Source organism: Coenobita brevimanus, chromosome 92 (assembly GCF_032717465.1).
Source record: "Coenobita brevimanus isolate Jiangsu-jjx chromosome 92, ASM3271746v2, whole genome shotgun sequence".
NCBI classification, from domain to species: Eukaryota; Metazoa; Arthropoda; class Malacostraca; order Decapoda; family Coenobitidae; genus Coenobita; species Coenobita brevimanus.
Window position 1 is genome coordinate 36,193,287 of NC_137045.1, and position 17,789 is coordinate 36,211,075.

At 40.3% G+C, this 17,789-nt stretch overlaps 1 protein-coding gene across 1 annotated transcript in view; it reads right to left on the minus strand.

The window, feature by feature from the left end:
* LOC145412194 (uncharacterized) overlaps positions 1–17,789 on the minus strand; it is a 146,793-nt gene that overhangs the window by 72,975 nt on the left and 56,029 nt on the right. Inside the window, exons 5-6 of the mRNA XM_080282122.1 lie at positions 9,858–9,990; positions 8,114–8,241 (exon numbers count right to left, since the gene is read on the minus strand). Coding sequence (XP_080138248.1) covers positions 8,114–8,241; positions 9,858–9,990 — 261 coding nt within the window. The remainder of the gene's footprint in view (positions 1–8,113; positions 8,242–9,857; positions 9,991–17,789) is intronic.

A 17,789-nucleotide genomic window follows, 5' to 3' on the forward strand; every position in this document is an offset into this window, starting at 1 on the left:
GCTTACAAGTATACATTTATGCAACCAATGTTGACATGTAAAACAATTCTTACATTTCTCAGTAAATATTTAGTCCGAATATTAAAACTATAGGCTAAACCCTAAGTTGGTTAATCATAGCCAATGAATTTTAAATTCGTTCAGACATGGAAATACATGTACAATTAATAGAGTAGTGGAGCTGAGAGAGATCGAGAGAGACATGAGAGAGTACAGAAGGTCTATTGGGAGGGTGCGTTTTGCGCACGCCCCAGTGCACCAGGGCACCGGATGTACTGTACTATATGTTGTCCTCGGTCCCAGGCTATGGGAAGTGTCACTCAGCATATCCTTGTATATTATACTATCGCTACTTTTATCAGATATGTATGTGATGCACTTTAAGAACACTTCTTCATTTTGCAATTGTTGGTAAATATATTTACTAAAGGTGTGCGGAAGACCCACCACCTCATTTAGCCACTTTCTTTATATATATATATATTGTTACATAGCCTATGATTTCATCATCCTTTGTGTAATTTTAACGCACAGTATGCTGCATGTTTGATCACGAGCGTGTTCTGCCTCAGTTCCCGCCTTCTACCGTTATAGTAGAGTAAGTCGTCCTTTCTGTTGTTCAGAGCAGGATTTTCAGCTCTTTGTCCCCATGGCTTCATTTGCGCGTCCTTCTTACAAGTTGTATCAAGCTCTGCTGGCCCCTATATAATGAGCTCAGTCTTTGCATCATTGCCACTTAGATCTACTCCTCATTTTGTTCACATCTCTGTCCTCCCCTGTACAGTTATTATTATTGTGAGTTCTCAGGAAGTCTCCAACCATCTAGCAGCTGTGTGTAATTTGAGTATAACTGTTGTTGCATTTTTTCTTGTACTGTGTAGCATAGGGTTAATTCTTGGGCCTAGTAAGGTTTTTGTAATTTATGTAGGATTCATTTTGTCAGCCAGTTTTAATACTATTTTGTATCTGTAACAATTTATCTTGCATTAACTGAGCCTTACCCAGTGTATTTTCATTTTATCAGGGCTGACTTAGATAAATTTACTCTTGCTAATTTCGTGTTAATAGAGGCTATTGCAGTTAACCATATATTTAACCTGTTTTTTGCCATTACATTATCCTTATGAGTCCTGAATGTTTTGTTGTTAGTTTGAGCATTAAACTTTAACTTGTAATTGTACCTAACTCTTTTGTTTTGAACCTGGAACTTTACGGGACAGTAGTGACTCTTAGTATTCTCACTTAAAGTGTACATTATCTTTCTCTGTTCCGTAACATAAATTTGGCGACCTCTTATCAGGATATTCAGGATATTATCATAAGGATATTGTTTGATATTTTGTGACTGTGATTTATTCATGATGTCTACTATTACTACACTTGATGAAGCCAAAGATTTTTTGTCAAATGTGCAAACAGTGTGTGATGTAGAAAACAGAACAAAGAATGAACTTAAGCTTGTTGCTCAACAATTGGGAATTGCAGTTCACTCTCATCCTTCTAAAGATCAAATTGTTGGCATAATTAATAAAAGCTTGTTTAATGTAACTCCTGCAAATGAGCAAACGCAGATTGAATTAGCTAAGTTACAGCTAGCCCTGCAGGAGGCTCGTGTTAAGGAGGCTGAATTTCAAGCACGTGCTAAGGAGGCTGAGTCTCAGGCTAAGGAGGCGGAGTCTCAGGCTCGTATTCAGGAGGCTGAATTTCAAGCAAATGCTAAGGAGGCGGAGTCTCAGGCTCGTATTCAGGAGGCTGAATTTCAGGCAAATGCTCGTATTCAAGAGGCACAGGTACAGGCTCAGGCACAAATTGAACTTGCCAGGATTCAGGCAGACCATGAGTATCGCATGAAACAAGGTGGAACTGGATCATCTAGCTCTGATGATTTTGATGTGGCTAAAAATGTTAAACTTGTCCCTCCTTTTAATGAATCTGATTTAACAAAGTATTTTCAGTTGTTTGAGAGGGTAGCTACAGGTTTTAATGGGCCCAAAAAGTATTGGCCAGTACTCCTTCAAACTGTTCTCACCGGTAAAGCTCAAGTAACTTATGCATCTTTGCCTCAGGATCAATCTGATAATTATGATGTAGTTAAGAGCTTGATTCTTAAGGCCTATGAGCTTGTTCCTGAAGCCTATAGAGTAAAATTTAGGACAACTTACAAGCAAGATAAGCAATCCCATGTTGAGTATGCAAAAATCAAAGAAGATCTGTTAGAGCAGTGGTTAAATTCTAAGAATATGGATTCTGATTTTGGTAAATTTAAGCAGATGATTTTGCTGGAGGACTTCAAGAGGTGTATTTATAAAGATGTAAGCCTATATCTTGATGAGAAAAGAGTAGATAATTTGTCTGATGCTGCAGTTTTAGCCGATGAATATGTTCTCACTCACAAGAGATATTCTAGAGAAAAAGGGAAAGCTGAGAGTAAGTACGTTGCCTCTACTCAGCGTACAGGTAACAGGAAAGAGAATAAAGATGATGTTTCTCAGGAAGAAAATGCCAGCTTCACCTCTAGATTTCAGAAACGTAAATGTACTTATTGTAGTAAGCTTGCTCATACTACGGAGAAATGTTTCAGGAGACAGCGTGATGTGAACAAAAAGGAGTCTTTAAATATTCAGTCAATTGGTCTAGTGTCCACCCTTGAGAGTTCCCAGAATTCTTTAACTGAGTTAACTGAACCTGCTTTGAGGGGTAACTTAAATTCTCATGATGGAGCTCCTCTTTTGAGCAGTAACGTGGGTGACACTCTTAAGAGTTCATGTGCTAATTTCCTGTCTGATGGTTTTGTCAGTCCTCTGGACAGTAATGACAGGAAATCAGTTCAAATATATCGTGATACAGGTGCTTGCCAATCCCTTATGCTGACCAGTGTTCTAGGCTCTAATGTTAATTCCTCTGATGAAACTGTAATCTTACAAGGTGTGGGGAATAATTACTTCTCTGTCCCTCTGTACAGAGTGAATTTAGAGTCTGGTTTTGTTAATGGTTTCGTTATGGTTGGGTTGGTTGAGACACTCCCAATGTCAGGTGTAACTTTCTTACTTGGAAATGATATTGGTGGAAATCAAGTGTGTCCAGCTCCTCAGTTGTCTAGTGAGCCAGTGGCTGCGGCCCAGGATTGTGATGTCCCTGATGTGTTCCCTGCATGTGCTGTCACTAGGGCTAAGTCTAAAGTTACTGGTGATTTAGGGGATAATGATGATGATGATGTTATCCTAGCTGACACTTTTCTTGCTAATTTGGACCACTCACCAGATGAGGCAGTACCCCGTAGTGTTGATAATTTGTCTCGTCAAGAGTTGGTTGCGTTGCAGGTTGCTGACCCTGAGTTGAGAGGTCTAGCTAACTCTGCTTACAGTGAAGAAGAGTCAGCTGGTGCTTCTACTTGTTATTATGTAAAGTCAGGAGTACTTATGAGGAAGTGGAGACCCCCAACAGCATCAGCCAACTGTGAATGGGAGGTTGTACATCAAGTTGTCATCCCTCATGTTTGTAGGCAGGATATCATTAGTGTGGCTCATGATTCCAGTTTGGCAGGACACCTTGGAGTGAGGAAGACTGTGGCACGCATTTTGAAACACTTCTACTGGCCAGGTATCTTTAGGGATGTTTCCTGGTATTGTAAGTCTTGTCACACCTGTCAAGTTGTGGGGAAGTGTAATCAGACCGAAAAGGTTGCACCTCTAGTTCCCATTCCTCCTTTTGAGGCGCCTTTCACCCATGTCTTGGTGGATATTGTGGGCCCTCTTCCTAAGACTTCTTCAGGATTTTCTTATGTGTTGACCCTGATTGATATGGCTACTCGTTATCCTGAAGCCATTCCACTTAGAAATATCTCAGCAAAGAACGTGGTTAAGGAAATGCTAGGGTTCTTCACAAAGTTTGGTCTGCCCAAGGAGGTACAGTCAGACCGGGGAAGTAATTTCATGTCGAATGTTTTCAAGCAGTCTCTGAAAGAGTTGGGCATCACCCAGATCACGTCTTCAGCTTACCATCCCCAGACCCAAGGAGCGTTGGAGAGATATCATCAAACACTCAAATCGATGCTCAAGAAATACTGTTTGGAACATCAGAAAGACTGGGATAAAGGTCTTCCATTCGTTGTGTTTGCCGCAAGAGAATCTCCAAATGAATCACTGGGCTTCTCACCTTTTGAACTACTGTTTGGCCATGAAGTAAGAGGACCCCTTAAGTTACTCAAGGAATGCTGGCTGTCGGAGGAAGATGACGTCAACCTGCTGGAGTATGTGATGAAGTTCAAAGAACGGCTGTCCACTGCTTTACAGCTGGCGAGAGAGAATTTAGGAGCTGCTCAGGAGAAGATGAAAACTTGGTATGATAAGAAGTCCAGGTTACGCCACTTTCAGCCAGGAGATCAGGTTTTGATTCTGCTACCGGTTCATGGGCAACCTCTTCAAGCCAAGTTTAGTGGTCCTTATTTCGTGGAGAAGAAACTCAGTGATGTCAACTATGTCATCGCCACACCAGATCGTAGAAAGAACAAGCAACTGTGTCACATCAACATGCTAAAGTTATATCACAGGCGGGACGAAAATAACCCAGTCTGCACTGTAGCTGTTCCCCCCGAGTCTGCAAGTGAAGCTCTCCCATGCAGTATGAGCCTGAGTGATAGTTTGGAGAAGAATCCTGATATCATGAATGATCTCCAGACTAAGCTTTCTCATCTACCTCCCGAGGAAAGGCAGGAGTTTTCGGCATTACTGCAGGAGTACCCGCAAGTGTTCTGTGCCACTCCAGGAAGAACCACTGTGTTGATGCATGATGTCGATGTTGGAGACGCAAAGCCAATTAAATTGCCTCCTTACCGTGTGAACCCAGTGAAAGTTCCTCTCATCCAGAAGGAGCTTGGCTACCTGTTGGACCACAAGATGATTGAGCCCTGTCAGAGCGAGTGGAGTTCTCCTGTCACTCTAGTTCCTAAGCCAGGTGGGTCACAGCGGCTTTGCATCGACTTCAGACGTGTTAATCACATAACCAAAACAGACACTTACCCTCTCCCTCGCGTGGAAGATTGCATAGATAAGATCGGAAAGGCTAGGTACATAAGTAAGTTTGATTTGTTAAAGGGATACTGGCAAGTACCTATGACTGAGCGTGCCAGGGAGATCTCATGTTTTGTAACATTAGGAAAGACATTTGCATGTTCTGTAATGCCATGTACAGATTGTTTTAGAGTAATAAGAAATTTCCTTTGTAAATTTCTTTTTTCTTTGTGGGGAGGTGTTACATAGCCTATGATTTCATCATCCTTTGTGTAATTTTAACGCACAGTATGCTGCATGTTTGATCACGAGCGTGTTCTGCCTCAGTTCCCCCCTTCTACCGTTATAGTAGAGTAAGTCGTCCTTTCTGTTGTTCAGAGCAGGATTTTCAGCTCTTTGTCCCCATGGCTTCATTTGCGCGTCCTTCTTACAAGTTGTATCAAGCTCTGCTGGCCCCTATATAATGAGCTCAGTCTCTGCATCATTGCCACTTAGATCTACTTCTCATTTTGTTCACATCTCTGTCCTCCCCTGTACAGTTATTATTATTGTGAGTTCTCAGGAAGTCTCCAACCATCTAGCAGCTGTGTGTAATTTGAGTATAACTGTTGTTGCATTTTTTCTTGTACTGTGTAGCATAGGGTTAATTCTTGGGCCTAGTAAGGTTTTTGTAATTTATGTGGGATTCATTTTGTCAGCCAGTTTTAATACTATTTTGTATCTGTAATAATTTATCTTGCATTAACTGAGCCTTACCCAGTGTATTTTCATTTTATCAGGGCTGACTTAGATAAATTTACTCTTGCTAATTTCGTGTTAATAGAGGCTATTGCAGTTAACCATATATTTAACCTGTTTTTTGCCATTACATTATCCTTATGAGTCCTGAATGTTTTGTTGTTAGTTTGAGCATTAAACTTTAACTTGTAATTTTACCTAACTCATTTGTTTTGAACCTGGAACTTTACAGGACAGTAGTGACTCTTAGTATTCTCACTTAAAGTGTACATTATCTTTCTCTGTTCCGTAACAATATATATATATATATATATATATATATATATATATATATATATATATATATATATATATATATATATATATATATATATATATGTGTGTGTGTGTGTGTGTATGTGTGTGTGTCATTTTCTCCCTTAAATTGCCCTTTTTTTCACAGTGAGTCAGTCCAATTTTATGTTCAAGCGTCTGGCAACTCTGGCTGTAGGTAATACGGCCACTGCAGGGATAATTTAAAGGTTAGAGTGGCAGAGCTGGATGTACTACCTGGATACTGGAGGAGTAAGAAAGGAGAAATGTGGTACGAGTAACTAATGTGGAATTAAGTCATCAGGTCAGCTACTTTGAAGAATGTACAATATTTTATCTTTGCACGTTGCACATAACTCTGAATACTATAAATCAGTGATCATCAAGCTGAGGAAAAGTAACGATTAGCCTGAACAAGTTTGTCTCTGAGACATGTTTTGTTTTTCTACCAAGGTGAAATAGTTTTCTTTCTCCCGCTGTCTGCCACCTGGGCGCCTCTCGGCTTTTTTTTTTTTTTTTTTTTTCATCTCGAGAGCAAGATGAAATCTCAAGAAGTCTGACGCCAGTGGGGAAATCAGACACCCGTGTTTCAGAGTTAAAGAGTTAAAAAGTTGACTGGTTTCCTCTTCCCGGTCATTACACAAGTCTAGCTTCATCCCCCTCCCTTTTTTTATTTACCTATTTTCTTCAAACTGAAACATCTTAAAGAAGGCTGCTAGACCAGCTGCGTCAGCACATGGCGGCTCCGTGTCTCTCTCGCTTATATTTCTTTTTTAAATTCAACTACAATGCGTCTACATATTAACTGAAAACTGCAATGACATTTCAGTATTATGAAAATGTATGCAACTTGATTCGTTTTCGTAACGAGGAAGAAGTTTGGCAAAATGAACGGGGATTATGGAAAAGCATGTTCTGAGTATTATTTTTGATGACTGTGGTAACAAAATTTGTGAATATATGCTTATTTACCAGCCACAGTTTGGTTGTGATCCTGCTTATAAAAATGAGGTGTGGTGGTGCTTTTGACCATATAGGGTGGTGGTATTAATGACCATGTGGTATGGGGGTTTGTATGTCCATGTGGTGCGGTAGTATGTACAACTATTACCATGTGGTATGGTGGTTTTGCATGAGTGTATGGTGTGGCAGTGTTTAAGACAATGTGGTGTGATGTTTATGACCATGAGTTGTGGTGGCGTTTATATATTACGTGGTGTGGCTGTGTTGATGAACATGTGGTGTGTTGGTGTTGGTGTTTATGATCATGTGGTGTGGTGATACTGTTGTGGGTGGTGATGTTTATGCCACCTGAAGTGGTCATGTTTATGACCATGTGAAGTAATGATGCTTATGACCACATGGAATTGTGTTTATGAGGTGCTGATGAAGAGTATGATGTTATGTTGCGGTGTTTATGAACACGTGGTGTGTTAAAGCCACGTGGTGTGACATAATGGTTTTTATGATCATGAGGTGTAGTCGTATATATGACCAAGAGGACCGTGAGGTGTAGTGGCTTGTATGAACGTAGGGTATATATATATATATATATATATATATATATATATATATATATATATATATATATATATATATATATATATATATATATAAAGCTGAGAGGTATGTCATATATTTTAGTATAATGAAATAAGCCAATCAGTCATTGATAAATATTTAACATTACCAAGAAACATGTCACATAAGAACTTATGTTACTGACAAATAATATTACTAACAATAGGGAACATATCACTCAAGTTTTTAAATACTTTGAGTAGGACGACTAAAGCAAATGAAAATAAGTACAGAAATAAAACGAAAGTTAAGTGAAATGCTATTTTGTACCTCTTGAAATGTTAAATTACTAATATCCTCACCTTCTTGTGTGTGTCCTTCACGGTAAAATAGAATTTAGCTGAATGTTGGAAAGAGTTTCTTCATTACATTAAAAAGTCAAGATCCTATTATGAACATTATATTACCAAACAGTGCTATGCCTGAAGAAAGCACTGTGGCAATGGTGGCGAGACCTTGAAAATGTGGGTTACCTTGCCCTGATGGAGCCAGGTGACTGCCCCAGGTGAGCGTGGGTGATGGAGAACCAGGCAAGTAAGATTGATGGTGGAGCCTGTGTTGATGTGAAGGTCCCGTCCACCCAGGATTTCAGTCCGAGGCTCTGCAACACACATAACACAGGCTGTTTAGACAACACACATTTTTTTTTCAAAATAATGACTTTTCCCGTACATATTATTAACACTCATACAATACACTTAAGTAACATATAAGAAACCTTGCCATCAACAAATCACATATTACCACCACAACGGTGAACGAAGTGCTTATACGCATTTAAACTAGTACATACATACAGTTACACACATACATGCGTGCATAAGTACGTACACATTTTCGAATATATGCGGGATCCGATTGAAAACCATCCGACCATAAATATATTCTCTTTCTTGTATTCCATTAGTAGCAAGAGGATGTGACTCAATGGAGCGTGACCTTGAATCGTTGTGCGCTTGCTTGAATATGTTCAATCGCTGCCTCTCAGGGTGTGTTTGAGGGTGTGTTCTTTTTGTTCGTCATATTTTCATCAATTTATCAATCTGTCTATCTTTACACCTATAGGTATTCCTCTCTCCATTCATCCATCAATCTATGTATCCATTAATTTATCAATCCATTTCTCCTGCTTTCTATCCCTCCCTCCATCCAGTCTCCTATCGCTCCATCCCTGTTTCCCTTGATCCCTCCTTCCGTCCATACCTTCTTTCTTTCACCCCTCCTTCCATCGGTTCATCAGTGTGGGTGTGTCTTAGAGATGTATGTGACATCCACATCCGCATCCGCGCAGCATCAGTATTGAAAATAAAAATATATACGTATATCCGCAGCCAAACCATACGTGCTCCCTACGTGTCAACAAATGGGTTGCTGGAGGGTTAGTGCCCCTCCCCGTAAAACAAATAACTCAGAGTCAAATTGCCACCCCTGACGGGATTGTGCCGTCTGGCAATAGATAAATAGATAGATCCGCAGCCGCTTCCCCAACCGTAGTTCCACTCAAGTCAACATTCGCATCTGCATTCGCATCCGCACATACACCCACATTTGCATCCATATCCGCACATCCGGCATGAGGTTGTTACGGATGTTTGCGGATGTATGAAATAATGCTGCTATTTTTTTTATTTTTATTTTTTTTTGTTCGCAAACGTGAAATTCTCTCTCTCTCTCTCTCTCTCTCTCTCTCTCTCTCTCTCTTTCATTTTATATGACATGTCTTATTTCATTGTACTCCATGTATTTATTACTCCCAATACAGACAGAAACACAACTAAAAGAGAAAAAGAGAAATAATGAGAGAGGCAGGGAGTGGTTATTACGCATTTTACTATAATTTCAATAAACAGACTTGGTAATACTTACAGTGAACGTCAGTCATATATACCCAGTAATAAGTCACTGAAAAATCGGAACGGCTAGTGAAAAAGTGTTAAATACTCCTTCATGCCCTTGTCATGTAGCCTCTGTTGTCATGACTGTTCCTCATCAAGATCTTTGCATGGCACCGTCCACTTTAGCTCCCTGTGTCACTTTTCTCTCCACTTCGTTACCACTTTTACTTCTCGTTTTCAGTCACTGGACGTAAGTACTAAGCTCCTCCTGCCTTCTCTTTCTTTTTTCTCGCAATGTACACAATTATTTTTTAACCAGTCTACAAATTTCATTCACTGCTAGCAAGCAACACAGCAATCAGAGAGGAATATAATATCCCACCGAGTATGTGCAGAGCGACGAAGTGGCTGGTCGGCGGTGTGGTGGCAATCTGACACTCATACACTCCCTGGTCCCGCCGCTGCACAGACGCCACCAGCAGCACCCAGTCGCCCGTGGACGCCTCGTACAGAGCCTGAGACACGTAGGAGCATGTTACGAAAGGAACAGAGGGACAGGTGACAGAATAAGTAGTAGTAGTAATAGGTAGCAGTAATAGCAGTGGCAGTGGTAGTGGTGGTGGTGGTAGGGAGCGTGGTGGTAGTGTAGATTTTTGCTAATATGCACGAGTGTCGATTAAGAAGACAGTCAGTTTTAGAGTATTCCCCTGGTCTTCAACACTTAATAGTCCAGGTTCCCAGTCGCAGTGCTGGGTGAACAGGGACAAGGGAGACAACGCCTCAGAGACATCAGGCTGAGTGGCAGAAAGGACGGGTGACAGGAGGAATAGAGGGACGGGTGACAGGAAACGTGGGAAAGACGAGCAAGTTTCAAGAAAAGTAAAGGGGCGCGTGACAGGAAGAGCATCGGAATGAATCTGGAAAGGAAAAGGTCCAGAATGGTGACAGGAAGGACGGGCCTGGATGGACAAAGGATGGGTAGGCCTGCGTGAGGACAGCAGTGATGTGACTGAGTGGGAATCAGAGATGGAGGGAATACCAGAGTTAAGCTTTCTAATGCGAATACAAAGAAATACTGAGAATTCGAATGCGAAAATGGCCTTGTCGAAAGGCAAAATCGCGAGGTGCTGAAGTGCTTGAGGTATTTAGGTTCTCAAATACCTGTTGGGATGAGTGGATAGCCCAAGTTGCGGCCTCAATCAATAGTTCCATCAATAAACCCAGCGGCGAAACTCCATTCTTTGTCTTGTATGGATTTGTCATAAAAAAAAAAAAAAATTGCCCTACTCAATGCTATTATCGAAACCTAGTCCACCCTATAATTTGGATGATAACGTGAGGGTCAAAATGTCAGATTTCCAGAAATTACACCAGTATGTAAAGGCTAACCTGACTTTATCTAAAGAGGATATGATACAACGCCAGCATTAGTCTTCATCACTTATCAACATTACGTTGGGGACTAAGTATTTGCTCATCCATATACACGTAGTTCTAAATTAGATGATAAATCTATAGGCCCACACAGCGTGATACCTCGTAACTGTAACAATTTTGAAGTTAACGATATGTTGTCATCAGAGTGTAAGTGGGTTCACGTGGACGATCTCAAGGGAACTCCTGGGTACTTCGAGTGAGAGAAAAATAAGGAAAATGATGCATCTTCTAGGCTTACTTTTTCTTCTTCTTCCTCCTCCTCTTCTCCTCCTCCTCCTCCTCCTCCTCCTCCTTCTCCTTCTGGCCTTGCTACCCCTTAGTTACCACCTACTCAGTCTGTCAATGAGTACAGATAAAAGTTTCGCTCAGCAACTCGCCCCACTGTTGTTTGTGTGTGTTCCTCCACCCGACGGGACCACTTAGATGATCTGAACTCCTTTATAAGTAAGATATTGTGAGGAGTGTAGACAACCTCCTTAACACTAGCTGTCTATGGTTCATCCATGGATGATAGGTACATTATTACATATATTATTACATCTCTGTTAGTAGGTAATATTATTCCATATATTATATCTCTGTTACTACTTAGTATTATTCCATATATATTATATCATCTTTATTACTAGGTAGTATTGTTACATACTCGTATATGAATGAAATAGATTTGCAATTGTGTAAAGTTCTGAATGTCTTAATAAAACAATAAGATCAATGTTACTATAGAAATATTGCATATCACATCCTAACAATCTATAAGTTGAGAATTTGCCATTTGTCATGTTACCATACACTATGTCCCAGTGTCAGGTTCTCTATTAATATTACAATGGGCTTGCTCTAACTTAAACTTAATTCTATTTTCTTCACATATTTGTACTATTCCATACTGGACGCTACCCCCCCTATCCACGACTATCATATTCCTGTTGGTTCCGCATTCATCCTTGATCTCTTCCAACTACTTCCCTCCCCTCTACCTCGCAATAATTTTCTTTATACTGATTTGTGTACACTGAATTATTTCTTCTATCTCACGACCATACGTCCCGTTAGATCTCTTATATTGGTGTTCGTCCGCAGACCAAACTTTCGCCCTTGTCCTGTGTTTTCCTTTAATATCTTCCTCATCACAGCAGTTCCACGTAAGAACACTATAGTCTAAATATCTCACTTCCTTCATCACTTTCCTTTGAGCCCTTATTTTATATGTACAGTATATCCTCCTATTGCATTTACTCTACTAGGATTTTTATTCATAGTGATTTCTTCTTCACTGCTGTGTTAAACGCATGGAAAAGAGACTCCATGAGATAGGTTACAGCATGGAACAAGGAAAACAGTGAAAAGTGTTCAGTGTGAAAGTGATGAGAAGAACTTGCAACTGGAGGTGCAGAAATTTAAGTGAGACTATGACAAAATGAGAAACCTGGGCACACTTCACCTCCACTGTACGCTGTTGATTTGTGTGAAGACGTGTGGACACCCAGCTAACAATCTGATCATTATTTAGTTATGACGAGACCTTTTCCTCTCTTGATTCCATGGTGATTCCTGTATGACCACCTGCTGTGTAATTTTTCATAGCGGTAACATAAAGCAATATGGAATCATTCTCTTATGCATGTACGTTAAGGTAGGTAGGTATTTTCCTTGTTAATCAGCATGCTGTTATTATTAATATGATATATCATCATATAATTTTCTTATCTTTCGCTTATAATATCAAAGTTGTTTCTATGTATGTACATTGTTAGGTAGATATTTCCCTGTTAACTAGTATACTCTTATTATTAGCATAATGTATTATCATATAATTTTCTTATCATTCACTTATGTCAGCATTGTTTTACTGTTTAAATTGTTTTTTATTAATCTCTTTATCAGTAAATAGATATCGGGAGATATTTGCCTCGACAGTGGGGGGAGAGAAATGTAAGAGTAAGCAACCGAACATTGGACGCTGATGCATCTGAGAATGTCTTGAGTCAGGCCGAGGGCAGCAGGCACCTTGCAATTCTGCTGGAGAGACAGTTTTATCTGAAAAGAGTGTACTCATGACACTGGGCAACACACACTTAGGAAATGCACTACCTGTGCCCCTGACAGATCGTATGAGAGAAATCAACTACACGCCACAGGTGCTACAACTAAGCTCCCCAATACAACATCCAGTGGGGAAGGCGGAGTTTTTGTAAGATTAACCTGACATCCTGATGATAAATCTATGGGCTCACATCTCACAGGGAGGTTGAGGAGAAAAGAAGGAAAGAATATCTACGAGAGAGTGGACGTGTTCGGAAGGGAAAGTAAAGGGTAGCACATTAAGTTCTTGAAGGGGAGGGCAGGAAGAAAGGGAAGGAAGTAAAGTGTAGCTAATGTTAAAAGACCGTGTTGGAAAGGGTGTGTAGGGAGCGGTGATGGAGGTGGAGAATGCGAGGAAGGAGGAATAGTTAATTAACTCTGAAACACACAGTCCCACGCAGCAAAACTCTGTGCTACACAGCCGATAATTAAGCCCACATCTGTCTTGTTCCCGCACACACCCTCCTGTTTCTCACGGCCAGTTCATTTCCAGTATGCAGAGATTAATAGGGTAATTACAGTCCCAATTTGCGCCCAGAGAATGGCACTAACTCTTAAACAGCAGCTGAAATATGTATTTTATTCAGATTAATGTTAGATCATTTTAATAGCCACATGGAATCCTTCTGACGTCCAAGGATTAACCAATTTAGCTGGAGGACATTAAAAATTTAGTTTGTTCTTGTCACCTCCTGATGACATTATTCAGGTTTGGGAAAATCTTTCTTTATGTAAGGATAAATGAAGACGACATTGAAACCACTCCAGTTACTTAGCCTCGGAGTGTTACGGCCTATTGCTATGTCGTCCTTGGGTAAATCTGCCTGAAATTATGTTGAGTATAATTCTTACTCTAACCCCGCCTAAAATATCAATCTCGCCATCTTGAATATTAAGCTTTAGCTCAATAATTCAATATTTTCATTCTAGCTATGCAGAAACGCTATGGAAAGGATGTTCATCCGCAGTGTTGTCATTTGCTGTCATTCATTCATATGAAATAAGCAACCGAAGGAAAAACATCTGGGTCAACTTAAAGTGAATGAAACAGCCTTTTCTCATTAGCTTCATTGTTTATGGAAAAGGTTACGGTTACCAGGTATGCCGTGCTATTGTGTTCAGAAACATTTAGTCTACATTGAAAATCAGACAGAGGACTGTTCCGAGTGATATTCTGTGGGATTATTATTATTATTTTTTTTTTATCGGCTGATGGGCAGAGCCTATATGATGAATTTCTCTGTGATGTACCTAGCCTGAGAAGAGGATTGTTGATTACCTTATTCCACTTGTAAAGGATTTGGTTGTGAATCCACAAAAGGATGGAGAGTTTCGTGAGGGATTCTATTTTATGGGCGTGAGGCCGATGGGTCTGAGGTGAATGTTTGTGATAAAAGCTGATCCTGTTACTTTTTTCTATCATTTACTGGGCTTACTTTGGGGTGCATAGTGAATGCGCTTGTTTTTCCTTCGATTTTTCTAAGATTTTGATGAAATATTCTATACAATGATGTTTTTGTGATGTATGGATGCATTTTCCTTCATGCTGAGAAAGATTCGATAAACGTTCTCTGTGGTTTGCATGAGTTAGGAGGATGAGCTTTTTGTGCAAGAGTATTTATTATTTCCGCCCCCAAATACCGGCTTTTTGTCCATTGGTCTGTTTTAAGAAAGAAAAATATTTCACAGTGGTAGGCCTTCACCCACTCCAGGTTTTAGGCAGGCTAAGATAGCTTATGGACGGTTACAGTTTTCTATCCAGGAAAGTTAAAATTTTCACAGGACCTGGCTTCCACCTGGACCAGGTATTAGGAAGAGTAGAACCCTCTGGAACCTCCTCATGGCAGCAGTCTCTCGGCGGTCCTGGCCAATGCTAGATTCGCGGTCAACGCCGGGTATCCCTGCTAGTATATATTAACAAAAGGTATGATTTGTGCACATTCATTAAGCAGGTCAATTCCATAGATAAAGAATGGGAGTACGAATGAGCTATTGGTGCTATATTTTGTATTCATCAATAGGCCGTGGATTCCGGAGAATGTCAGACTGATTGCTGAACTATATCATAGTTGTTCCGTTCAAATAGTTATGAAAAAGAAGCATGCTGAATGGCAAGGTTACATTTTTACTTGAGCACGGTCGCGTGTTGTTTTCAGGCAATCATATGATAAAGTGCTTCATGAAATGTGGTGTGAGCAGCGTTGAATTATCGAGCCGTGTGTAAGTGATAAAATATGTAGACCAGGTTATGTGTATAAGAGGTAAAGTTAATGTCAGGAAAAAGTGCTGGTGATTATCCGTAACTACTGTCAGTGTTTAGTGTGTCGTGTGATGGCATATGTGCAAAGTGCAGTGTGGTGGTGTATGAGTAAACTGCAGTGTGACGGTGAATGCGTAGTTTGTACTGTGATCGTAATAATGGAATGTTTATGGTGATGGTGAAAATACAGTGTCAGTTTGATTGGGAACATCTATTTTGTAGTGTGATGGTGAATACAGTATGTGGAGAGTGAATGTGCAGGGTGATGTTGGATTTGTATGTGTACTTTAGGATGACGTGTATTGTGTAGTGCATTGGTAACTATGCTGTGTGAAGTGAATAGTGAATCTGTAACGTGTAGCAGATAGTGAATGTTCTGTATAGGATGTTGTGATGAATAGGCATTGTGTGGTGTGATGACTGTAAGCAGTGTTATAATGAACAGTGTTGTGTATAATGAATGGGGGTAGTGTTATAATGAGCAGTGAGAGAGAGAGAGAGAGTGTGAGTTTTACGCCAGGTACCCCTTTTTTGGATAAGGGCTAAGGCGTTGCCCCTGGGTAGAGGACTTTGGTTTGGAGAGTGTAGCATTTTATGACCAGATGCCCTTCCTGATGTCTACCAATGACCCTTGGGTGGATTCGATCCTCCGACCCTTCGGTCAGAGCGGAGCGCTCTAACCCACTGAGCCACGGCTGCAGTGTTGTGTATAATATTATAATGAACGTATAACAGTGCAGAAAGAATGGTGTGATAATATAATGTGTAGTGCGTTGTGTTGGTGACTTATGATTCTGGAGGTGTGGCGTGCAGTTTGATAGAGGACGTGTAGTGTGCTGGTGAATGACTAGTGCGGAGTGCCATGGTTAAAAAACATTGTTATGATGAATGTGTAGTGTGTTGCTTGATGCTTAATGTACAAGGTGAGGGTAGAATAATTGTGGTTTTGAAATGCGTAGACTGATGGTAAACTTAAAAAGAAGATTAATATGTTTTGTGCTGAACTGTAATATGTAGTGAAGTGGTGGAGGCCACTGTGATCGTGAATGTGTGGTGTGATGGTGAATATGTAGTGGGGTGATGAATGTGTAGAGTGGTGGTGAATGTGTGTGTGAAACTGAATCTCTAGTTTGAAGCTGAATGTGTAGTGTGATGATTATGTATAGCTAATAGTGAATGTGTATAGTGATGAATATGTAGTGTGGTGGACTTGTGAAGGTGAATCTGCAGTGTGGCGGTGAAAGCGTAGTCTGGCAGTGAAATTGTAGTGTGATTGTGAGTGTCTCGTGTAATTATGAATGTGCAGTAGTGTAATGCTGAACATACAGTCTGGTGATGATTATGCAGTGGTATAGTGACTGTGTATTGTGACGGTGAAGGTCCAGTGTGGGTAGTGCCCAGTTTATCTGTGATGGTGAAAGTGGAGATTGAGAGTGAATGTGTTTTCTATACAGTGATATTAACTGTGTATCGTGATGTGGATGTGCACTGGCGGTCACTGTAATCACTGTACTGTCGTGATGAATGTGTTAGGAGGTGATGAATGTGTAATGCATAGTGTGTGATGCATGCGAAGTGTATTATTTTGATGATAAATGTGCAGTGTGTGGAGCGATGATGAGTGTGTATCATGTGACACTGTATGAGTAGTGATAGTGAATGCTAATGTACAGTGTCATGGTGAACGTTCATTATGTGTTGTAAGAGTGAATGTGTAGTATGTGAGAGTAAGATCAATATGTAAGATGTTGTGTGCTGGTGGATGTATAGTGTTTAGTATGGTAATGAATGTGTGGAATCTCGGGTTTTAGGGAATGTTTAAATTATAGTTTGGTGATGAATATATTGTGTTCAGAGTGATGAATCTGTATGCTGCAATGAACCTGATACAGTATAGTTCAATCAATCAATCAATTGCCAGACGCCATAATCCAGTAAGGGGTGGCCATTGACTTTGAGTTATTTGTTTTACGGGGAGGGGCACTAACCCTCCACCAACCCACTTGTTGACAGGTAGGGAGCACGTATGGTTTGGTTATATGGTTAACGCCCAGCGTTGTAAATGGTTTCTTGGCTTACAGGAAACCATTTGGCTTGTCACTCAATGTAAAGCCACCTGTAAAGGAAAGAAAAGCAATAAGAAGTGACAGGAAAGATGGGAGAAATAGGAAGACAGGAAGGCAGCCACAGAAAAAATAAATAAATAAATAAATAAATAAAGGCTGAGGAAGAAGTAGGCAGCACTACATCAAGTGAGTGGACAGTATAGTTAATGCATAAAATGCACTGAATACGTAGGATGCAGTAGGGTGAAGTGAATATGTAGGGTGCAGTAAATGCGTAGGGTGATGTGAATATGAAGGGTGCAGTAAATGCGTAGGGTGAAGTGAATATGTAGGGTGCAGTAAATGCTTAGGGTGAAGTGCATATGTAGGGTGCAGTAAATGCGCAGGGTGATGTGAATGTGTTGGGTGCAGTAAACGTCGTGAATGTAGTTTAATGTGTAGAGTGCAGTGAATATGTAGAATGCAG